At 39.7% G+C, this 25,716-nt stretch overlaps 1 protein-coding gene across 2 annotated transcripts; it reads right to left on the bottom strand.

The window, feature by feature from the left end:
- Positions 1-1,064: 1,064 nt before the first annotated feature.
- LOC593162 (nucleolin) lies at positions 1,065-25,100 on the bottom strand. 2 transcript variants are annotated; one of them, XM_030986880.1, is made up of 14 exons: positions 24,970-25,086; positions 16,788-17,665; positions 15,784-15,815; positions 14,010-14,055; positions 13,001-13,577; positions 12,549-12,644; positions 11,794-11,911; positions 10,750-10,907; positions 8,728-8,866; positions 7,829-8,040; positions 5,310-5,439; positions 4,341-4,462; positions 3,306-3,449; positions 1,065-2,168 (listed from the first exon to the last, which is right to left on the bottom strand). In XM_030986880.1, the coding sequence occupies exons 2-14, from the start codon at positions 16,788-16,790 to the stop codon at positions 2,104-2,106; spliced, it is 1,842 nt and encodes a 613-aa protein (XP_030842740.1). In that variant the 5' UTR covers positions 16,791-17,665; positions 24,970-25,086; the 3' UTR covers positions 1,065-2,103. The 2 variants fall into 2 exon arrangements, with proteins under 2 accessions (XP_030842740.1, XP_030842738.1); XM_030986878.1 differs by lacking the exon at positions 16,788-17,665 and having other exon boundaries at positions 24,970-25,100.
- Between the last annotated feature and the right edge of the window lie 616 nt (positions 25,101-25,716).

Here is a 25,716-nt window from a genome sequence, read left to right on the forward strand (position 1 = left end):
ATCTGGACAAATCAATTTTTCATATGCAGTCATATACTTTCACATTTACGTACAAAACTCGGTGATGGTACGACTATTTTAGTTGTTTCACGGTATATTATTAAATGGATGCATGGGACAAAAAGTTAGAGAAAAGGGTCAAGTAACTTCAGTCTAATCTGATGAACACCAGGAAAGAAGAGGCGTGAATCATTTAGGCTTCCCATGCTCTCTTGCTCTCTTCATTTGCTCTGTATTCAAACAATATAAAACTCCCTGGGGGTCCTAATGGGCGCTAAAATGGCTTATATAAAGCGCAATAGGGAAATTTGGTGTCTTCGGGAATATTTGAACCCCATCCATTTCTGATAGCTTGGACCCCAATGAATCCAAAAATGCAAAAATGCAAAAAAATGCAAAAAAAAATTTTGGCACAAAAGTCCTACGGGAGCTGTTTCAGTGACATACTGTACCACACTATAAGAGGAATAAGTATCTTTTGCTCAAAGCAAATGAAGCAGTTCGCGAAAGAAATTCCAGAGTTGGGATCTTCAAATTTTTGCCAATATATGTGTTAAATTTGTCAATGCCAACTACCTTCTTATATGAATTCCGTTACATTGTTGATTACAGTCAAGTTATTATTGTCAAATACTAAATGCTGTTGGTGGCGCTCTTACTATAGCAACTTCACTGTTATCAGTGCTGTGGAAAATCTTTTACTAATTTTGCGAGTCTACTCCTCAAAACGTGTGATACGTATCGATTATTGCACAGATTACACTTTTATCTCTAAATATGTTATTTCTTGTAACTTGTTCAAGTTAAAATCTGTCGTATATTCATCATGACACTCCTGTAATTCTTCCCTTTTCTTGTTGTATCCTTCTCTCTCTCTCCTCACACACATTTCTTCTCTCTTCACGTCTCCTTTTAAAAAAAAAAGATCTCTTTCCTTCCTCTCTCTCTCTCTCTATCATTGTTTTGTTCTATTTACTCGTCATCAAACCCAAGTTACCCAACCATTTTTTTCTCATTTATGTGAAATATTGACTCGCAGATAAAAATTATGTCCAATCAAATCATACAGTTTGAATATTGTTTTATTCCTTTTACTTATCATTCTTCATATTAAATGACTGTACATTATTCAATCTCAAGTGACAATAATAAAACTCATTTTAACAAAATGTTAACATCCTTAAAAATTCAAAGGTCTATACAGCTTGTCGGACATTTTGTTGAAGAGAAAATAAAGTAAAACGTATTAAAAGAGCTACATGATGTGATATATATTATACAGCATACATTTTAAGAAAAGCATATATCAAGGAAAATATTTACATGTGCATGTATTATGCAACTGACATACACAAAAATAGTTTTCAAAATGTCAAATTGAAATACATAATTACTCCAGGGTACAAGTGAAATTTCACGATTGAGCCTGAAAAGTCTTTAAAATAATTCATACAAAAAGCCTGAAATGTGCCCCGCTTTCTAAACATTACTAGGGGCCTAGGGCATCCCTGTACTCAAGGTTCTTGATCCCCAATACCATTCATTGATTAAACCATTGTGAAATTTGAATACATATATATATATTTCTTAGACACTAAGAAAATCAAATAAGATAACTAGTGCAATAACCACCTCTATTTTCATCTTTTAAGTGCAGCTATAGTGGAGTTCTTTCACAATAATTTGTTGCATGACTATGTCGGTCTTTCCTTCGTGTCCCCTCCCCCCCCCCATTCATCAAATATTTGTGTCCCGAAGAGGGCAGACATCAAAACTAGCTTTTCTGCAACATTCCATTTCTACCTCTTTCGTTTCACAATCCCTCTCCTTCTCGGTCCAAACATTTCCAATCAAATTGAAATCTAGAAATCTGGAAAAAGAACTATAAACTCGACACTTGTTTACTCATTTGGCAATACTGAGAACAAACATGTTTAGGGTCAAACAGCCGATGCAGGGGATGACACGATGATGATGTCCAAGGTTAATGTTCGACCTGCTGAAATGTCCAGTTTGGGATGGCACTCGAAGGTTATGAAGGTAACAACATATCCTTCAAATCATGATATCAAAGTCTTTTCTAGAGCATTGTAGAAGGACCGTCTAGTCATCTCCGAATGTCTTCTTCTTGCCCTGGAAAGCCTTGATGCCGTCCTTCTTCTCGAAACCTGGAGGAGTTGGAGGTAAGAAGAACAAAAGTTGATAATGAAATGTTTGTAATTGAGGATGAGGCAATTAAAAAATGTAGGGTCCTAGGTGTGAAAGACATAGAGGAAGGCACATTACAAAATGTTTTAATATCACAGAAACTCCAACACCAACCCCAATAAAAATAATTATGTGGGACATTCACAGGATGAATAACGATTTATATATTTCATTCTATCAAAAGTTCTGCCTTTATCAATTCATGGGAGGACAAAAAAGAAGGAAAGCTGTGTCGAATGAGATTGCAATCGTTTATCCTATGGCAGGTTAACAAAGCACACATATCTGGAGATAACCGAAGTGAATGAATTGAAGTAATTGGAACCACATGTTTCAGGAAATACCATAACACAGTTCATTTCTCCTAGATAATACGGCCTCATAAAGAGACTAAGTGTACCACCTACATCAGTGTGTTGGGCCACAAAAGAAGGCTTGACAATGGTTCGAGGTGACTGGGGTTAATCTAGCATGGCAATCTGGCCGAGTAAGGCTATATGGTAAGCCATACCGGAATCCTGCATCACCATGCAATGTCTATTCAAACATGTCATAACTAGATCGAAAATGATAACTCCGCAATAGAGCGATTTTACAAACCAAAACAGAAGCAACTGTTAATATTCAAGTTTGATTGTAATCCATTAACAGGTTCTCAGAGTATCATGATTACAAGCTTTTTTTTTTTTTTTATATACATGGCTCCCGCAAGATAAATACACGTCTCAAGTTTGACAGTAATCCATTTATCTGTTCTAATGATCATGGTTTCACAAACTATGTTGGCATACATAATGAGTTCATTAACTTTTGACCTTTGACCTCATGATCCCAAACTCTATTTAGTTCATTGGCTCTGCAAGATACATAAACGTGTCTCGAGTTTGATGGTTATCTGTCCACTGGTTCAAATGATAGTGTGATCACCCATTGGCTCTGCAAAATACATACATGCTGTAAGTATTGAGAAGGATCTTTTCTGTATGGATTGAAATCAATAGTTTGAATTTGAATATATTGGGATGATAATTATCCTCCATCAAAGTCCTTAGCAACTACTGTTCCCAAGATGGTGAAAATAAAATTTCAAGACTTACCTCCTCGTCCCCTTCCTCCGCCGAATCCTCCCCTACCGCGACCACCGCCGCGTCCACCGAAACCACCTCCTCCCCGTCCTCCGAACCCACGACCACCGCCTCGTCCACCGAAGCCGCGTCCTCCTCCTCGTCCACCAAATCCACCTGTAACAAACATGGGTATGTCTAGTTAGAATCCACTGTATTGTATTGGATAATACCAGTAATTAAAATGATATTAATAACAATAATACATGTATAGAGCCCAGAAACTATCCAACATTAAGTATATATTCTACTGCGTTACAAGAGCTCCTGATTTACAGTTAATTAAAAAGATGTGCTTCCAGTTTTGATTGTAAGATATTCACAGATGGTGATTTCTTGACTTAATGGTAAGTTATTCCAGAGTTTTGGGGCTGCACAAGCAAATGGTCGATCACCTAGCGTTATTTTTTTTTTTTTGTAGACGGGATCTGCAGCAACAAAGTATCTTGGGAGCTGCGCAAGTTACAATGTGTTGATTAAGTTTGAAATTCAACAGTTCCTTGATATTAAAAGTCTTTGTGGCGCAGGGTAGCCTCATCAGTATTCATGCTGTTAATTAATCCCGAGGGCCCTGCAATCACATCATTACACCAACTTTGTGGTAAATCTTGGTCACCAAGAATGCTTAGACAGGACTTGAATGTCTTCAATGGTGAATATTTATGTTTTTCGTAACTCGAGAACGTAAGGTTGACTGGCTGAATTAGGACCTTTGATGAATTTCAGTGACTGAACATAACCTGCCCTACTATACCAAATGGTTAAATAAACCCCCCCCCCCCCCCCCCCCCCCCCGTAACTCCAGAACATACGGTGGACTGGCTGAATTAGGACCTTTGACGAATCAATGATGTAAGCTCTAATATTTCACATTCTCAAGAACCATAAATCGGGACAAATTTTTTTCATACACGAAAATTATAAAAAACCTGACAAGGACATGAATAATTAAGTTGTTAAAAGTTAATATTTAGGAGCCTCAAGTGGAAAATCAAAAAAAAAAATTACCTCGGCCTCCAGGGCTGCTGGTTCGTTCCCTAGCGAAGTCTAGGAACATGCCTTCGTTACCCTGGTAACTATCAATAGCTGACTGGGCTCCACTGCGGTCTTCAAAATCAGCATATGCAAACCTGAAATATAAAACACATACATATACATTGTGAAATAATAGTCAGACCTGTCTATAGCGACCGCCAAAGGGATACACAAAACGTGGTCTTTACGTACGTTCCAATGAGAAACCATTTTCAGGGGAAACTAAAGCAGGTTCGACTGTTGCAAACCTATCGATCTCGGGAGTTGCACAAAGGCACCACAAAGAACTACATTTATTTACGCCCCAGCATTGACCCTGCTGCTATAAGGCAGGGTAAAATTCCTACCAAGCACCTATTCACTACACCTGGGGGGTGTTTCACAAAAACTTGCCATCAGTGACACATGACAGTTTTTGTTATAAGCTACTGAAATCCTTGCTTCTGATTGGTCATTAGCAGATTTGTCACTGCTTTGTGAAACACCTCCTGGGTGGAGAGTGGCTCATGTAGATTACTCTCTTGCCAAAGAACATTTTTGCTGGACTGGGAATCATAACGAAGAACTACATGATCCACAGTCTGGCAATGCATCCACTGAGCACCTCTAGAACCTCTGTTCTTTGAAGGAAGTCCATGTCCATACACTTAAATAGTTAACATTCCGCATTTACCAAATTTCAACAACCCTTTAAAAAAGAAATGCAATGCTTAGACATAGATGTAAGAATGTTGGGCCAGCTTAGTTAGCACAAGATATCAATAATCACGTACATGTGGTTCCGACTCATTCATCTTCCCTTCGGTCTTACATGCAGGTAGTTGGTAAAGCTACAGGCATGCCTTATTTGAAGGATGTCAACTCTGTATTACAGATCCCTCAAAAAAAACTTAAAAATTCATTAAACTCCTGCTTAATTGGTAAACGGTGAGCTTTTCTTACCCTTTTATCTCGTTGGTTTCCCTGTCCCTAGGAATTCGGACCGATGAGGCACCAAGAGAGCTGGCAATGGAGTCTTCAGTAGCATCATGCGAGATGCCCTTTACAAACAATGTCTTGCTGTTGGAGGTATCTGATTGCAAAACATAAATGGGTATCAGAGTTACATGTTCTCGAGGGAACGACAGTAATTTACAGGTTTGTGAACAGAAATGTTAAGATTTCAGATGCAGATAATTCTATTTTGTTGCAAACAAAATTTTAATAAATAGCATTTTTAAAGTCATTGAATACCTCTTTCGCCCTGAGCATTATTTGCATGTTACATATTAATTTTCTACCACTGAGATTCATGTGCAGTATTTGAAGTTAAATTGCATTTTCATTTGTTAACCCTATTTAGCCCGGGGGGGGGGGGGGGGGGGGGGGGGCTTGAGAAGCCCCCCCCCCTCGACATTTTTCGCGATAATTTTTTAACGCAAGAAAATCTTGCACTGAAATTTTGTGACTTTTTTCTTTCGAGTCTTGCGCAACTTTTGAAAGAAATTTTTCGAAAATCGGACCTACCATTACAACGGCACGTGTCCTTTTGTCTTCGCAGGTCAGCCCGAAAATCGCTCATTTTTGTGATTTGTGTACAAAACATATGGAAATCTCATTTTTCAAATAAAGAGGTAAAACATTGGTTATTTGGTCTTGTTTAGATTTTAGGTGTTTATTTTGGGGTCAAAATAGTTGAATTATAGTTGGAAATGAAATAAAACAACAAAAACAATAAAATACATAAGTTAAACTAGATGGAATTCGACTGCGCGCAGTCGAAAATGATGCCTCCGTTAAAGAGCAATTTTACAAACCAAAACAGAAAAAAAAAATTGAATTCACGTTCAATGGTAATCCATTGACAGGTTCTCAGAATATTGTGATTACAAGCAATTTCTCATATACATATATGACCCTTTGATCTTTGACCTCATGACCATAAAATCTACTCAGTTCATTGGCTCTGCAAGATGTTCTGAGTTAAATAGTAATCCATCTGTCAGTTCTAATGAGAATGCATTCACAAGCTATTTTTGCATACATAATGGGCTCATGACCTTTGACCTTTGACCTTATGAACCAAGAATCTACTCAGTTCATTGGCTCTGCAAGTAACAAACATGACCTAATTTTGGCATGAATCCATCAATCGGTTCTTGAGATAACGCGATCACAAGCTGTTTTTGCATTCATAATGTGCGCTGTGGCCTTTGACCTTTGACCTACGTGCTCCAAAATCTACTCAGATCGTCTTCCTATGGTGATACACACTATCACTAAGTTTGAAGTTTAAATCTCCAGTGGTTCTTGAGATATCATGATAACAATCTCAATGTATGGAATTTCATAAGTTGACCTCTGTGACCCTTGACCATTGACATACGTGCTCCAAAATCTAATCAGATTGTTTTCCTATGGTGATACATACTATCCTTAAGTTTGAAGTTTAAATCTCAAATGGTTCTTGAGATATCGCGCTAACAAACTCAATACAAGGAATTTCATAAGTTGACCTCTGTGACCTGTGACCTTTGACCTACGTACTCCAAAATCTAATCAGATCGTCTTCCTATGGTGATAAATACTATTCCCGAGTCTTAAGTTTAAATCTTAAATGGTTCTTGAGATATTGTGATAACGGTCAAACGGGACGGACGGACGGACGTACGGACGGACGTACGGACGTACGGACGGACAACCCGAAAACATGATGCCTCCGGCACCACCTTCGGTGGCGGAGGCATAAAAAACAAAGAAATACATAAGAAATTATCAAAACAATAGATAACATAAGGAATAACCCTGGTTTTTCAAATTTTTGTGTTGTATTATTATTCCAAATGGTCTAACAAATATATGAAGTGAGATAGAATGCTTTAATATGAATAATGTCTGATTTATGGGCAAAAATGTGAATTTAATGACCTTATTTGCATAAATTACCATAAATATGCAAATGAGTGAATTTTTCAAAAAAATTGAAATTACCATAGTATTCTATACACTTCACTTGACATGTACGCAAATTTTCGCGGCATTGGCGTTTCACGGCCGAGATCATAGGGGGGGGGGGGGGGGGCCTTAGAAGCCCCCCCCCCCCCCGGGCTATGCAGTTTCAAAATAGCCCGGGCTAAATAGGGTTAAGGTAATATTCCAGAAAGTGAATAAAAGTCATAAAGGGGGTATTTGAAAAAGATCAGTGACAAAAGCTTCCCGATAAACATGGCATTATACATGAGCCAAAAGACATTGATTTGAAGCTTGTCTGTTTGGCAAGGAGGGATTAGACCACCCAGGGTGGTCACTGACATCTCATCAACTCGGCTCTCAATTAACATAAGAAAAAGAGGATCATGGGGACCAATGGTAACCGATTAGGCATTGTTTTCTATATAGAGGGAGCAAGTAGCTACAAGTAGGATAGTGTGACTTTTTAAGTCAAATATCAAGTACGTTAAGTAAAACCAACTTTTGCCTACCTCCACCACCAAATGAGCCGAAACCACCACCGCGTCCCCCTCCTCGTCCGCCACCACCGCGTCCTCCTCCACGACCACCGGGAGATGCAAAGTTCTTCCTCTTGGATCCGCAGTAGTCTAGCATCAAAGACCAGCCATCAATCTCAACTCCTTGCTGATTCTTCAGGGCTTCCTCAGCAGCCTCCTCGGAAGCAAACTCGATGAATGCAAATCTAAAAGAGAAATTGGTAAAAGGTTATGAAACAACTCGAGATTACATTCAATACACTGCTCTTAGTTCAAATGTCAGACTGCTATCTGCAAACGTTTTAAAAATTGATTCAAAAGAAATAAATTAAGTCTTAAAAACTAGATGGAACTCCGTCATAGAGCAATTTTATAAACCAAAACAGAAGAAATTTTTCAAATTCAAGTTCAATTGTAATCCATTAACAGGTTCTCAGAATATCGTGATTACAAGCAATTTCTCATATACATATATGACCCTTTGATCTTTGACCTCATGACCCTAAAATCTACTCAGTTCATTGGCTCTGCAAGATGTCCTGGGTTAAATAGTAATCCATCCGTCAGTTCTAATATTTGAGCCCATGACCTTTGACCTCATGAATCTACTCAGTTCATTGGCTCTGCAAGATACATACATGACAAAAGTTTGGCAGGAATCCATCAATCGGTTCTTCAGATCACGCGATCTTGAGATACTTCGTAGCGGAGGCATAAAAATATCTTTCATCAATTAATTGAAATTTGAAACCCAAATCAATGAGGATTGTGCCCTTTGGTACTAAGTCCCTCAGAGAAGACTTAAAGCCATCAATTCCACGGTTGCTTACTAACAAGCACACACATGCTTTTTAGGTCAGGTAAAACAATCCTCAAACCCTGAGACTACTCACCCCTTTGGTCTGCCTTCCTCATTCATAGGAATCCTAGCATCTGAAGCGCCAAAGTTCTCGATCAGTGTCTCTTTACTGGTGCTGTAACTCAATCCCTTGGCAAACAGTGTTCGCTCATCCGATCCGTCACTTCTTCCCCCTACGAGAGCAAAGGGAAAGCAATGTTAAAGGCCCACTGCACTACTGGTAGCTACTTGCGCCCTCTATATAAAAAACAATGCCTAATCGGTGACCATTGCTCCCCCATGATCCTCTTTTTCTTTTGATAACTGAGAGATGAGTTGATGAGATAACCACCTGTCCAGTGACCTTGCAGAGCGGTCTAATCCCTCCTGTAAACTACGGCAGATAAGCTTTAACATATCATACACCTATTATCTTTCAATATACATTACAGATCTACTCAATACCCTTGCATATAACTTGCCAATGATGGTAACTATACCTGCAATATTGACTACCATGGCAAAGTTACTATCAATGCTAAGTGGTATACGACAGGGTGCTGATCTGTTCAATATTCAACAGGTTTGCCTTTTAGTCATGTTATTCTTGTAGGACATAATGCGGGCATACATTTTTTTCAGATGCAAGTAAACCAATTGATACTTATTCAAATAAAAATCAGATATTACTAGATGGAACTTCGACTGCGCGCAGTCGAAATGATGCCTCCGTCATAGAGCAATTTTACAAATAAAAACAGAAGAAATTGTTCAAATTCAAGTTCAATTGTAATCCATTAACAGGTTCTCAGAATATCATGATTACAAGCAATTTCTCATATACATATATGACCCTTTGATCTTTGACCACATGACCCTAACATCTACTCAGTTCATTGGCTCTACAAGATGTCCCGAGTTAAATAGTAATCCATCTGTCAGTTCTAATGAGAATGCGTTCACAAGCTATTTTTGCATACATAATGAGCCCATGACCTTTGACCTTTGACCTCATGACCCAAGAATCTACTCAGTTCATTGGCTCTGCAAGATACATACATGATCTAAGTTTGGGAGGAATCCATCAATCTGTTCTAATGTTAATGCGATCACAAGCTATTTTTGCATGCATAATGAGCCACATGACCTTTGACCTTGACCTCATGACCCCAAAATTTAATCAGTTCATCGGCTCTGCAAGTAACATACATGACCTAAGTTTGGCAGGAATCCATCACTCGGTTCTTGAGATAACGCGATCACGAGCTGTTTCAGCATACATAATGAGCCCTGTGACCTTTGACCTTTGACCTCGTGACCCCAAAATCTAATCAGTTCATCGTCTCTGCAAGATACATACATGACCTAAGTTTGGCAGGAATCCATCAATCGGTTCTTCAGATAACGCGATCACGAGCTGTTTTTGCATACATAATGAGCCCTGTGACCTTTGACCTTTGACCTCGTGACCCCAAAATCTAATCAGTTCATCGGCTCTGCAAGATACATACATGACCAAAGTTTGGCAGGAATCCATCAATCGGTTCTTCAGATAAGGCGATCACGAGAACGGGACGTACGTACGGACGGACAACCCGAAAACATAATGCCTCCGGCTACTTCGTAACGGAGGCATAAAAATGCATCTTAAAAATTACATTAAAATATTATTTTTAATCAAAAGATGTAAGAATGTTGGGCCAGCTTAGTTAGCACAAGATATCAATAATCATGTACATGTGGTTCCGACTCATTCATCTTCCCTTCGGTCTTACATGCAGGTAGTAGGTGAAGCTACAGGCATGCCTTATTTGAAGGGTGTCAACTTTGAAAATGTAAATATATACCTACTATCAACACGAAAACATGCAGTATACTGCATAATCATGCATGTATTTCTCTACAACAAATGTAATGACTTTTCATGAATTCCACATCAAGAACATGAAATCTAGCTAATAGAAAATATGAATGATTTTAAACAACATCTTTTCAATGATGCTAACGTACTTCCATAATTGATCATTTTTAAACACCCCCTCCCCCGAACTTGAGATGATTTGGATATTGATCTTACTTGGTGGTGCCCTCTCATTTGATTGTCCTCCACGCTGAGGGGTCTTGTCCATCTTACGCCCGCGTTCCAACCTGATGTTACTACCGTTCAGTTCAGATTCACTCAGCTCGATGGCCTTGTTGAACTCTTCCTCGGAAGCTACATCTACGTAGGCGAACCTGAGAACAGAAAGAAGGGATGGTCATCGTTATTAATGCAGTTGAGATGTTTACATTGCTAACTGGCAGAAAGCCATTTCAAAAATTATCTAAAAATCAATTAAACGCAAGTTATGTGACTGTGCACCCCATCTGGAGCAATAAACTTGACGTCATTTAGACTCGATGCCTCTCTGTACTCACACTGTATCAGCAAATATTATGATCACATTTAATTCAACAAATTCATTGAAATCTCACTTATATTTCTCAGTTCCTGTAACAGTCAATACTTTCGTAATGCAAAAAATCTTCAATGCTAGGTTCTCAGACAAATGCCTCGATTCTTAGTCAACATAGGATCCCAATTCCCAAAGGAATCTCTCATGTTTACAGTAGATCAGTCATCATAGAACAGTGCAACCAATGTAAGACCTACAGTAATGTACTCTCATAGAAAATTCAACACCCTTTGGTCATTTACCCAATAACGATGTTGTCAATCACCAGGATCAGGCCTTACTTTTCCCTCACAAAAGACTCATTTACTTCAGATACATAACCCCCATTTATGGTATTTTCACCATGTGTGGTGTCTGCGAATAATGACCTTCTGCACATTGAAACTGAAGACCATCTCCCTTTAACAACAAGCAAATGCTTTAGTGTAGATACTACAAGGCTACCATCAGAACAAGTGTGCAACAAACTAATGTAACATATGAAATAAGCTTCACTATTAGCCTAGATACAATTTCAGGGATGCCAGTTAGAATTGATCAGAGGGCCTGAAAACCATCAAGAATGAGCTATTTTGTACATACAAAAAAGCCGCTATTGCCTGAAAACTGGCATCCCTGCTCGATAAATTTTAATTTTTTAAGAAACAAATAAATGTTACATGTACTTTCTGCTCTTGACCATGCGTGCGTTGGAGCAGGTGACGCCGTTCTCTTCAAAGAACTCCTGGATCTGTTCCCCGGTAGTAGATGGGTCTACGTTGGCAATGAAGATACTGATCATGTCTGAAAGAAAGAAAGATAAGCAATGTTAGAAACCCTAATCTACATTATTGAAATTCAATTTACAATTATGTTGGTATGGATCCTAGACTGGGAATTGTGTTTGATCCATTGACAGGTCGAAAGATACACAATGTTAGAAACCCAAATCTACATTATTGAAATTCAATTCACAATTATGTGTCCTGTTTTTGACTACATTGTTGAAATTCAATTCACAATTATGTAAGAATGGATTCTGTTTTGGACTACATTATTGAAAATCGATTAAGAATTATATTAGTATGGATCCTAGACTGGGACAGGCCCACACATGATGAATTTACAATGTCCCACAGACATGTTAGTCAGAATAAAGCAATTCAAAACTGTATTTAGGGTGGGACATTGTTGACACACTTGTCACATGGTTAAACTCAAAGAAAAGTCATATCAACCTCTCATTTGCATAGAAAAGCAAACTTTCAAAATGTGATTCTCAAAGCCCTTATAAATGTATGATCGTTAACAATTGTGCACGTCAGAGTAGGACACAAACTCGATGAGAACAAACAGTATTTTGTAATGTACGATAACTCGGTAAAAGCGGGATTTGCCTGTAGATTGAAGACAAGGTGGAATCCTTGCTGAGTGTACTTACCATCACTACCGTTGGCAGGGGCTGGGGTAGAGTCACCATTGGCCTTGGGCTTCTTGGCACCAGCTGGGGTCTTGACCTTCTTTGCTGGAGGTGCGTCTGTGGTCATCAAAGAAGAAATATAGGTGTCCAATTAAACAGTCAATTGCGATAAGTACGAAAACAATTTTTGTATTTCTTTCACCATGCAAATTCAAAAGAATGTAACTATCGAGCGATCAATTCAAGATGCAAGAAATTTTTACAACGCCAGCTATGCCCAACTCTACGGCATTTACAATACAATGCTTCTTTCTACTCTGCTCCAATGTTGACCTCATCATAGTGAAATCTTGCAAATCACTCTTCGTCTCCTATTTTGCCACGAAATATACTTGCAATTAAACAGCCCTGACAAATATTGAAGTGATTAAAAAATTTAGGAATTTTAAACATCTCTCCAAACTTTTACTCACCCTCTTCCTCACTATCTTCATCACTATCCTCTTCTTCGCTACTCTCTTCTGTCTTCTTCCTCTTGACAGCAGTCTTGGTCTGCTTCACTTCCATTGCTTCCTCCTCTTCACTGTCGTCTTCATCGTCGCTATCCTCCTCCTCATCACTGCTGTCCTTCTTAGCGGGAGCAGCCTTGGCCTTGGCTGCCTTGGTTGGTTTAGTCTCCATCTCTTCTTCGCTCTCATCCTCATCACTATCATCATCACTGCTCTCCTCCTTGGCGACTACCTTCTTGGGGGCAGGTTTCTTGGCAGCGGCCTTTGCTTTGGGTTTCTCCTCCTCTTCCTCCTCGCTGCTGTCATCCTCCTCGCTGTCATCTTCATCGCTACTCTCTTCAGCAGGGGCGGGCTTAGCGGCTTTCACTGGAGCCTTCTTGGCCTTGGGTGCTGGCTTTGCAACCTCTTCTTCCTCTGAGCTGTCTTCCTCGCTGCTGTCATCGTCGCTCTCCTGTGGCTTCACGACCTTCTTGGCTCCCTTCTTAACGGGGACTTCGACCTCGTCTTCTGAAGATTCCTCACTGTCACTCTCCTCTTCAACCTTCGCAAAACAAAAAGAAAAAGGTATTATAAACAAACACATTAAAATCTTATTTGAATGTACATGCATAATGCTGAATCATTTTGATCTCTTGTAAAGTAAATTCTTCCTTTCAGTTCCAGCATTTGTGGATCAAATTGTTAATTAAATTCACTGAAAAAAAGGAACCAACTTTGCACAAAGTGAATTCAAATATTTTCAATTTCAGCACAGGTGTATTTGCGAATATATGTACCTGTTTCAAACTGTCCATAATTTTTTTCCTCCGTCTATCTAAAAAAGTTCTCTACAAAACACTCATCACACATGATCATTATGGGTAAATATCCACAATGACATGACATCCATCACATTATAGTCTGACAAGCAAATGCTGCCATGAAGGAATAAAATGTATTGTAAACCTTGCCATTTCATCAATCAAATACTTACAGCCTTAGGAGGTGGAACATTGCTGTACTTCTTTCCCTTGCCAGACCTGTAACAAAATGAAGAAAAAATAGCATAGGACATTATCAAAAAGACATTTGTAATACAGTCATACCTGCTTTAGTGATAACCTGTCTACAAAGACCACTTTTCTTGCCTCTCTTGGGTGATCTTTACAGACAGGTTGTACTGTATAAACTTAATTTCAATTTGTATTTTCTTTTCGTTGTGTACCTACAGTACATGCTTTGATATCAGTGGAAACTAGATGGAATTTTGACTGCGCGCAGTCGAAAATGATGCCTCCGCCATACAGCAATTTAAACAAGTTTGGAGCTTAAATCTCCAGTGGTTCTTGAGATATCATGATAACAATCTCAATGTATGGAATTTCATAAGTTGACCACTGTGACCCTTGACCTTTGACCTACGTGCTCCAAAATCTAATCAGATTGTCTTCCTATGGTGATACACACTATCATTAAGTTTGAAGTTTAAATCTCCAGTGGTTCTTGAGATATTATGATAACAATCTCAATGTATGGAATTTCATAAGTTGACCTCTGTGACCCTTGACCTTTGACCTACGTGCTCCAAAATCTAATCAGATCGTCTTCCTATGGTGATACATACTATCCTTAAGTTTGAAGTTTTTACATCTCCAGTGGTTCTTGAGATATCATAACAATCTCAATGTATGGAATTTCATAAGTTGACCTCTATGACCCTTGACCTTTGACCTATGTGCTCCAAAATGTAATCAGATTGTTTTCCTATAGTGATACACACTATCACTAAGTTTGAAGTTTAAATCTCCAGTGGTTCTTGAGATATCATGATAACAATCTCAATGTATGGAATTTCATAAGTTGACCTCTGTGACCCTTGACCTTTGACATACGTGCTCCAAAATCTAATCAGATCGTCTTCCTATGGTGATACATACTATCCTTGAGTTTGAAGTTTAAATCTCAAATGGTTCTTGAGATATCGCGCTAACAAACTCAATACAAGGAATTTCATAAGTTGACCTCTGTGACCTGTGACCTTTGACCTACGTACTCCAAAATCTAATCAGATCGTCTTCCTATGGTGATAAATACTATTCCCGAGTCTTAAGTTTAAATCTTAAATGGTTCTTGAGATATTGTGATAACGGTCAAACGGGACGGACGTACGGACGTACGGACGGACGTACGGACGGACAACCCGAAAACATGATGCCTCCGGCACCACCTTCGGTGGCGGAGGCATAAAAATACACGGGGGCTCAGGGCGAATTTGCCCCCGAAATGCCTAAAACAGCCCCCGAAAATCAGAAAAGAGCCCCAGTAAATTTGCATAGAGTTCAATGCAAAACAAATTTTAGAGTGTTATTTTTATGAAGGCAAGCTTGAAAAGTAGCCCCCGAAAAATAAATATTAATTTTTTCCCTGTTTGATATTGTTCAAGGAAATAACCCAGACATATTTTTTGTTATCCTTCCTCTTCATTTCTTTTTATTGTATCATTCTTCCTACAATGTGTGAACAAAAAAAAAAAAGAAAAAAGAGAATGCTTGTAGAGCATAAGTCATAAACCATTTGACACAAAGAAGAGATGTAATCAGCAACAAGAGGCAGAAATGAGGAATTTCTACCAAAATACATACACCATCAATGAAAGCAATAACATATCACTCCAGAAATCTTTGATTTTTCTGTATTAGAAGCATTGTATATTTGATTTTAAATGGTTGAATAAAGTGAATTGAAGTTAACTGAACTAAAAAACTTACTTCTTTCCTGCCTGCTCAACAGTCTTGGCCCCCTGTGAAATAAATAAGAACAAAATTGTGGGTTATCAGAGGTAATATCGTATTTGGGAATTTGGATCAGTCAAGAAATAATGAAAAACAGTGGTACAGCACAGATATGTAATACGTTGTACATGTAATATGAATTGAAAATTGACAGAACTTGAAAGTAAAGAAATTTTTGGCTGATTTTAGCACACATATTAGTTTTCATAATACCTTACACAGGCTACTTTAATACTTTACAATTGTGACTTCAAAATATACACTTTCAAACATACATGGTTGTGTTACCAATACAGATGAACTTTCATGACTGAATTAACATAATAATGAACAAGAAACCTTTTGTTTTGTCGATTACATTCGGTAATATAAAAAAAATGTCACATCAATTGTAAACGGGGCAGAAAAACAAATCTTAGCAGTAAGTACCTTACAATATTATTTTGTAGTGATTGAAAACTTTAATTACTTGGCTTGGGAAGTACAAATAGTGTAAAAAACAACTAGGTATTAAATCCAAATTGCTATTAAAAATTACAAAACCATCTACCCTACTGAAAGAAAATGCAAGGTTCAAATTTTAAGGATTTTCAGAAAATGTATTTATTACTGAAATACTACACCACAAGAGAATATTCATCTATTTTGTGCTTGCAAAATGTTATAATTTTAGAGTAGTCTTTACAGTATATATTTGCACTGTTTACAACATCTACGAGGGGTCAGTGACACAAAGATGTAAATCCATTTTGGCAGTTTTGACAAAAAGTGGTTTAAAGATAGAGGTCCACTTGGGCCTTAAGGAGTTAAGTCTACATGTAGCCATTGATTTTGATGGGGTGTTAGGTGGAGTTACGTCTGTTTCCTGGAAAGCCCACATTTTGATATCAAATACTCATTTGGGCAAAATATGGAGTTACGTTTTGAGTCACTGAACCCTCGTCTACAACTAAGCATGTATCTTAACACTAGTACCTTACCATATACACATGATAGACGGCGAGAGTGGAAGTGGTCTGGGAGTGAAGCCTGGAGGTTTGGTAGGGCAAGACGACGACTCAATCATCCATAAAGAGGAGAAAGCCCGAAGCCATGCCATGGTACCATCGCCACAAGACAACCAGAATATCCACAAAGCGCTCAGCCCATCACATCATGTTGATTTGGTACTACCCGCCACTTTACGTAGGGGTCATTTAATTCTACCAACCGGGGCCACGCAAGACCCATTGTCCAATGACCAGGCCACGCAAGACCCGATGTCATTGGGGTTTTACATAACTTACACTAAGAATAACCAATGAAGGGCCACGCAAGACCCATATTACAACAATAATCGAGGCCACGCAAGACCCGTTTTCATTACGATTTAGATTAATTACACTTTAAGGCCACGCGAGACCCACACACCAGCCATGTGTCAAGTTTTGCAGGCCACGCTAGACCTACCTTTGTCTAACACTACCACTTTCGATTTGTGCCATGGTGGGCACAAATGAGCCTCGAAACTTTCAACATATTCTCACTTTACGCAAAGTAAGCTCTTTAGGCTCTTTTCCCTCCTTCGCTTCGAAACCTTTATCAGGTCACGCAAGACCCAACTCAACCAAAATCTTCCTTTCATTTGGAAGACTACACTGAGCCTTCTTCAACGATCTCAAGTTCAGCATTTCTAGACTTGCACCACGCAAGGTGCAAAATCTGGCACAACCACAGCTTGGGTTCATCCAGTCCATGTTGATATGGTTGATCCCATCACAGAGTCTGCAGCAGAAAAATTGTCCGATGGGTACAATCCAGCGAGATTTTGCTCCATCAAGCAGTAGAAGGACCACAGATGAGGCCTTTGCTTTACATCCTACATTCATTTAAATATGAAATTGTTAAGAACCGACTGAAGTCACTGAACTGTTCTGGGTTACATTTAAGTGACCACTTTAAAACAGGTAAAAACTTGAAAATCCTTATATCTATAATCATACTATGATACTAATACCCCCTCCCCCCCCAAAAAAAAAAAATGATGATCAATACCAAAGTTAAAATGGACTTACGTCTTCAGATTTTTACCAATTACCAGGTACAGTGAAAATAATTTGTCAAGCATGCAGCATAAATTATATCAATCAAGATTTTCAAGTTTTTTCCTTATTAAAGTGGGTAGTAAATTACTGTGTACCGTATTTGCCGGCGTATAGGCCGCAGTATTTTTGGAAGAGAAAATATCAAAAAGTCGGGGTGCGGCCTATGCGGCGAAAGAGTAAATTTTTTTTTTTTTTTTTTTTTATTTTTTTTTTAGTTTCGATTTATGGCGCTATGCCTGGCAATGTCTCCCAGCTCAGTAATCAGTGTGTTGACTCACCACTCGGAAACTACAACAACACTAAAATTTGACTGTCATCTTGGTTTGAAAGTAATCTTTCTAATAGATCTCAATATGTAGTTTATAATAATAGTTCCTCAAATTTTTTTCTATAACAAATGGTGTACCACAAGGTACACCACTGGTACCATAGTTACTTTATTGTTTTTAATTCACATTAATGATCTTACACATTCTTCTAAAAACAACATTGTTACTATTATTTGTGACAAGTTTACAAGCACAAATCAGTGCCTTTAACTGCACCTCGATGTTAAATGAAGGTCCTTCCACGCGTGGGTTTTCGGCAGCTAAACAACAACAACGAAACAAAAAAAATGATTTTTTTTTTTTTTTTTTTTTTTTTTTTTTTTTTTTTTTTTTTTTAAATGTCAAAATCGGGGGTGCGGCCTATACGGGGGTGCGGCCTTTACGCCGGCAAATACGGTAATTGCCTACATGTGCATGTAGTTAATTCCTAGTCCTACAAAAATATGGCATGGATGATTGACTAGTCTCCTGCAAAGCTTTAGCATGAAGGTAATTCATCATCACCATCAGCTGATTAGCCCCCCCCCCCCCCCCCCCCCAAAAAAAAAGGTCTAGCCTCTGTTCCACTACAAAATGGCTGTTTGGCACATTTTTCAATATGGCGGCCAGCTTTTGTATTTTATTCTGACAAAGATATTTCAAGCGTTTTTTTTAATGTTTTTGCATTAAAAAAAGAAAAAAAAAAAGCAGGCAACTTCAATCATTCTTCATTCCAAAATCATCAGGTAGGCCTAATATTACTTTTTGTAGGCCCTTTAATAATTTTATTTGGCCATTATCACACGATTGTGAAACAATTTAGGCTTTCATCGAAAGGGTGCGGTGCGGTGCGGCGCGGTGTGGTGTGCTCAACGCACCCATTCGATAAAAGAGGGGGGGCCTTTTCTCGAAAGGGTGCGTTGAGAGCGGAGTACCGTTTTAACACACCTTTTCGATGAAAGCGGGGGGGCTTTTCTCGAAAGGGTGCGTCGACTAGTCTTTCGCATCAGTCGTTTAAAATGAGGATCTTGGACAGAAGGTAATAGTTGCCAATTTAAGTATATCGAAAATGTATTAAATAAAATGGAATGGTCTTGATTACAGAGTGGTCTCTTTCGTTATTACTATGTTGATGGGGGAGACAGAGAGAAGGAAAAAAGGGAAATGGAAGATAAAAGGAAAGAAAGAATAAGAAGAGAAGAGGGAAAGGTGGGGGGGGGGGGGGGCGAAGGACTCTTGCCCCCCCCCCCCCCCCCCCCCCGCCAAAAAATAAATCAGAGAGAGAGAGAAGGGAAAGGGAAAGAGAAGATAAAAGGAAAGAAAGAAGAGGAAGAAGAAGAAAAGAGGTAAACGGGGGCAAAGGGCTTTTGCCTCTCACCCCCCCCCCCCCCGCCAACAAGTAAATAGGAGAGAGAGAGAGAGAGAGAGAGAGAGATAGAGAGAAGGGAAAGGGAAAGGGAAAGAAAATATAAAAGGAAAGAAAGAAGAATAAGAAGAAAAGAGGGAAACGGGGGCGAAGGGCTCTTGCCTCCTCCCCCCCCCCCCCGCCAACAAATAAATAGGAGAGAGAGAGAGAGAGAGAGAGAGAAGGGAAAGGAAAAGAAAATATAAAAGGAAAGAAAGAAGAAGAAGAAGGAAAGATGGATACGGGGGAAGGGCGAAAGGTTCTTTCCCCCCCCCCCCCCTTCCCGCCAAAAAAATTAAAAAGAGAGAGAGAGAGAAGGGAGAGGGAAAGAAAATCTAAAAGGAAAGAAAGAAGAGAAAAAGAATAAGAAAAGAGGGAAAGGGGGCGAAGGGCTCTTGCCAACAAAATAAATAAGAGAGAGAGTGAAGGGAAAGGGAAAGAGAAGATAAAAGGAAAGAAAGAAGAGGAAGAAGAAGAAGAAGAAAAGAGGGAAACGGGGCGAAGGGCTCTTGCCCTCCCCCCCCCCCGCCAAAAATAAATAAGAGAGAGAGAAGGGAGAGGGAAAGAAAATATAAGAGGAAAGAAAGAAGAGGAATAAGAAGGAAAGAGGGAAACGGGGGAAGGGCGAAGGGCTCTTGCCCCCCCCCCCCCCCCCCGCCAAAAAAATAAATAAGAGAGAGAGAGAGTGAAGGGAAAGGGAAAGAAAATATAAAAGGAAAGAAAGAAGAGGAAAAAGAATAAGAAAAGAGGGAAACAGGGGCGAAGGGCTCTTGCCTCCTCCCCCCCCCCCCCCCCCCGCCAAAAATAAATAAGAGAGAGAGAGAGAATCTGTTCTGATCCTGGTCCTGATCCTCAAGAGGGATATAAAGATGACCAATAAGAACGTTATCGTTCGAGAGAGAGTGTTTGTTGCTTCTAGAACATTTTAGAATTAAGTCCCATCACATTGCAGTTGTGGGGAGGGACTATGATTATACCCCCTTGGATGGCTTCCCAGAGTCTGGCTTTGAAGGTTTCGACTGCGTCGCAGGCAAAGATGCTTGGGGGGGGGGGGGAAGTAAATTCCAGGCCCGTATGGTTTTAGGAAAGAAGGTGAGTCGATATATATCCGTCTTGCATCTTATGTTGGAGAAGGAGAGGGAAAGAGAAGATAAAAGGAAAGAAAGAAGAGGAAGAGGAAGAAGAATTTGTGTTCTGCCAGTGTCACAAATAGATATATAAATATGCTCATCTGACGATAATTTGATGTATAAAACCCCTCACCTTCTTGGGGCTCCGCCTCTTGGATCCAACACCAATTTGTGTCCTTCCAGTGTCACAAATAGATATAAAAATATGCTCATCTGACCGTTATTTATTGCCCAAAACCCCTGAGCTTCCGGGTGCTCCACCCCCTGGACCCCACGCCAATTCGTGACCCCTGTGCCACAAATAAGGTATAAAATAATAATTATTTAATGGACAAAACTCCCGAGCTTCTGGGGGCTCCGCCCCCTGGACCCAACACCAAATTGTGTCCTGCCACTGTCACAAATAAGGTATAAAATTATGCTCATCCGACGTTAATTTTGATGTTTAATACCCCTGAGCTTCTGAGGGCTCCGCCCTGTGAAAAAAACGTGTAAAAAAAAACACGTTAATTTTTACCGTGTTTGGGAGATACCCCCCTCCCCTGGCGTTCAAGGGGGGGGGGGGGGGTACGATTTTTCAAATTGTTGAGGGCCCCAAAAAAGATTAGTGCTCTCTAGTAATTTCGCGACTATCCGGAACCGCGGCAGATATAAAGTTTTTCTTTCATGACTTTTTTTCTTTCGAGTCTTACGCATCTTTTGAAACATTTTTTTGTTGAAAATCGGACGTAGAATTGCGGAGTCACGTGACCTTTTGTTTTTGCATGTCAGCCCTAAAATCGCTCATTTTTGTGATTTATGTACCAAACATATTGAAATACCATTTATTCTTTTAAAAAAAGAGAAAACATTGGTTATTTGGTCTTGTTTCAAGTAAATGTGTTTGATTTTGGGTAAAAATAGTTGAATTGTGGTTAGAAATGAAATGAATAACAAAATAATATAATACATAAATACAAATCATCAAAACAAGAGATAACATAGGGATAAACTGGCTCTTCCAACTTCGTTGTCGTATTATTATTCTAACGAATATATGAAGTGAAAAAGAACGCTCGGATATGAATTATATATGATTTATGGGTAAAAATGTGAATTCTCTGACCTTGTTTGCATAAATTACCATAAATATGCATTTTCGCGGCGATCAGCTGTGAAACGGCCGAGATCTTAGGGGGACCCCCCCCCCCCACCCTCAAGTCCACTCCAATCACATTGAAAAAAAGTATGACTTAAATCATCTCTCTCATCATTATACCGCTATAGTATTCATGTTTTTAATATTATTTATTGTCCATTAAACAAGTTCATAGAGAAAATACTTATCTCTCTGCAACATTAAAAAAGAATCTTCATTAATATGTCTTAATTTGTATTGATAGCCTTGTGGTCGCCAACAGTGGCGAAGGCAGGGGCGTCTCCAAAGGGGGTGTGGGGGTGCGACACCCCCCCCCCACCTGTCAGGATATTGTCGGTAAAATTGCGCTGCCGCCGGGAAAAAAGAGAAAAGGGGGAGGGGAAAAAAGAGAGTAAAAGGGAAAGAAAAGAAAAAAAGAAAAAGAAAAGAAAAAAAAGAAAAGAAAAGGAAAGAAAAGAGAAGAAAGAAAAGAAAGAGAAAAACGAAAAAGAGGGAGAATAGGAAAGAAAGGAAGCAAGAGCCCTTCGCCCCCGTTACCCTCTTTTCTTCTTCTTCCTCTTCTTTCTTTCCTTTTATCTTCTCTTTCCCTTTCCTTCTCTCTCTCTATCTCTCTCTTATTTACTTTTTGGCTGGGGGGGGGGGGGAGAGGAGGCAAGAGCCCTTCGCTCCCGTTTCCCACTTTTCTTATTCTTTTTCCTCTTCTGTCTTTCCTTTAATATTTTCTTTCCCTCTCCCTTCTCTCTCCCTCTCTTATTTTTTTTTTTGGCGGGAGGGGGGGGGGGGGGGGTAAGAGCCTTTCGCCCTTCCCCCGTTTCCCTCTTTCCTTCTTTTTTTTCCTTTTATATTCCTTTCCTCTTTCCCTTTCCCTTCTCTCTCTCTCTCTCTCTTTCTTTTATTTTTTGGCGGGGGGGGGGGGGGGCAAGAGCCCTTCGCCCCCGTTTCCCTCTTTTTCCTTTCCTTTTATCTTCTCTTTCCCTTTCCCTTCTCTCTATCTCTCTCTCTCTTTTTATTTTTTGGCGGGGGGGGGGGGGGGGGGGCAAGAGCCCTTCGCCCCCGTTTCCCTCTTTTTCCTTTCCTTTTATCTTCTCTTTCCCTTTCCCTTTCCCTTCTCTCTATCTCTCTCTCTCTCTCTCTACTATTTATTTGTTGGCGGGGGGGGGGGGGGGGGGGAGGAGGCAAAAGCCCTTTGCCCCCGTTTCCCTCTTTTCTTCTTCTCCTTCTTTCTTTCCTTTTATATTTTCTTTCCCTTTCCCTTTCCCTTCTCTCTATCTCTCTCTCTCTCTCTCTACTATTTATTTGTTGGCGGGGGGGGGGAGGAGGCAAAAGCCCTTTGCCCCCGTTTCCCTCTTTTCTTCTTCCTCCTCTTCTTTCTTTCCTTTTATCTTCTCTTTCCCTTTCCCTTTCCCTTCTCTCTCTCTCTGATTTATTTTTTGGCGGGGGGGGGGGGGGGGCAAGAGTCCTTCGCTCCCCCGTTTCCCTCTTCTCTTCTTATTCTTCTTTCTTTCCTTTTATCTTCCCTTTCCCTTTCCCTTTTTTCCTTCTCTCTGTCTCCCCCATCAACATAGTAATAACGAAAGAGACCACTCTGTAATCAAGACCATTCCATTTTATTTAATACATTTTCGATATACTTAAATTGGCAACTATTACCTTCTGTCCGAGATCCTCATTTTAAACGACTGATGCGAAAGACTAGTCGACGCACCCTTTCGAGAAAAGCCCCCCCGCTTTCATCGAAAGGGTGTGTTAAAACGGTACTCCGCTCTCAACGCACCCTTTCGAGAAAAGGCCCCCCTCTTTTATCGAATGGGTGCGTTGAGCACACCACACCGCGCCGCACCGCACCGCACCCTTTCGATGAAAGCCAACAATTTATCCCAGAAGTAGATAGACCTAGTAGTAGTCATCTAGATGAAGCACATGGCCGAATTGGGACTCAGAGACTCCCTCCCATATCACAGATTTAGCTTTTAAAAAAAAAACTCATGCTCAGTAAACATTTTTTGCCTTTCTGAGGTCAGAAGAACAATGGTTTGGTGTTGGTCGTAACAAAAAATCTGTTAAACTGTTCAAGTTATGAAAACTGAAAAGCTCAAAAGAGATAATTTTCAGAAGGCATTTTTATTTTGAGCCAAGTTGATCACTTTACAACACATGCAAATTAAAAATTGATACCCCAAAAAGGAAGACTGTCCGTCTCCCAGGGCAACGGGCTGCAATGAATCCTTGACAAAGCCAAAGACTTTGCCAAAGGTCTTTGAAGTTCGACCAAGTGACATGTCATTTTTCTTCAAAAAAAAAAAAAGTCTCCAAAACTGGAAGGAAGTAGATCTAGAAGTCTACCAGTACCATATTGCAGGCCATGTGCCTCTCAGCCAGCCTTGTGCTTATTTCTGCAAGCCAAAAATTCAAAAAGCGATGAAAAGTCTACTCTTTTTGTGAGACATCGAGCCATGGCATGGTAACATATTTATAAGTTAAAACTTAGCCTCGAAGACGCCCAAAAAGGTAACATGCAGAGTGGAGGAATGCTAAAAATGTCAAGTATCAACTGGCTTCATGTTGCATGTGAAGACCTCTAACATTTAGCAAAGAGTTGTGAATTGTGTGACCTAGCTTTGTACACCACCCGTCACCATGCGGCATGCGCATGTCGTTTCATACTTAAAATAGAGGTCTAGACCCCTATTGAACATTTCACATCTTCCACAAGAAAATTGGTGCAAATTAAGGCTATCTGATATCAATATCATATTAATTATTATCACCTTAGCCCTTTAATAAGGCTAAGGCTAACTAGTTCTTGGGCGTCTTCCAGGCTAAAGCCACGATGTTCATGATCATTGCGGAAAGCAAAGCCACGTGGTGGTGCCCCCACACGCGGACCGCGTGGCGTGCGCTGTGTATGCATGGTCAATGCTGATGCACTGCTGCACATACACCACGGCTCTCCTACAACGCATGTGCGTCGTGATCGACTCACAATCATTTCAACACGACATGCAAAATCCAACTTAAAACAAACAGCATACCGGCATGGCACTAATCACACATTTCTAACACACCTACAAGAAATATTCATCAATTATGGACAAACCTTAGACTTCTTCTGAACTTTGTTGGTACCCATTTTGATGCTTCAATTCAATGTTATTTTTTTCAGCACAAAAAGATCAGTCTACACTCCAGCAGCATGTGAGGTTTAAATGGCCGACGAATAATTTGCATTTTATTAACTGCGCACGGCGCACGTGCGTGTACGTAAATACGCACGTTATACGATATGCATATGGCTGAGCGGCACGTACGTAATGGAATAGTATCATGAGAGTATCAAGACACTTTACCTTGCCTTATTTCTGTAGTACGCTTGACATTTGACAACGGACTCGAAAAGTTACGCGAAAACATATCCTTTTTTAATATTTCATCAGTCTTATTCTATCTTTTCAAAGTCTGATTTTTGCAAAAGAGCAAGGGTGAAGATTTAAAAGATATTTATTAAACCTTCTTTTCCAATAATTGCCTTTACAAAAGGCATAAATCCCAGCTAAGGACTGCCATATGGGATCATAAAAACAAGGATTCTCGAGGTTATGTAAAATGTCGGCTTACATACAAGTTGAGGATGTGGAAAAGAGCAACGAATGTTTAAAAACTCATTAAAAAAGACTCCACATTTGGGAAAGTAAAATGTAAAAAAAAAAAAATCGGCTGAGAAGCCCCCCCCCCCGAGCCCCCCACCTAAATTGCATGGAATATATACACAGGCGTGGATCCAGGATTTCTTAGGGTGGGGGGGGGGGGGGTGGCCAAACTTGAAATCAATTTGAAATTAAGTGTG

This window comes from Strongylocentrotus purpuratus, unplaced genomic scaffold (assembly GCF_000002235.5).
Source record: "Strongylocentrotus purpuratus isolate Spur 01 unplaced genomic scaffold, Spur_5.0 spur5_scaffold_16, whole genome shotgun sequence".
NCBI lineage: Eukaryota > Metazoa > Echinodermata > Echinoidea > Camarodonta > Strongylocentrotidae > Strongylocentrotus > Strongylocentrotus purpuratus.

Coding starts and splice junctions, on each gene's coding strand:
- LOC593162 (XM_030986878.1), bottom strand. CDS start 25,002: ATGGGTACCAACAAAGTTCAGAAGAAGTCTAAG. Junction 14,056..15,783: donor GTTGAGCAGGCAGGAAAGAA/GTAAGTTTTTTA, acceptor ATTTTGTTACAG/GTCTGGCAAGGGAAAGAAGT. Junction 12,645..13,000: donor TGAAGATAGTGAGGAAGAGG/GTGAGTAAAAGT, acceptor TGATGACCACAG/ACGCACCTCCAGCAAAGAAG.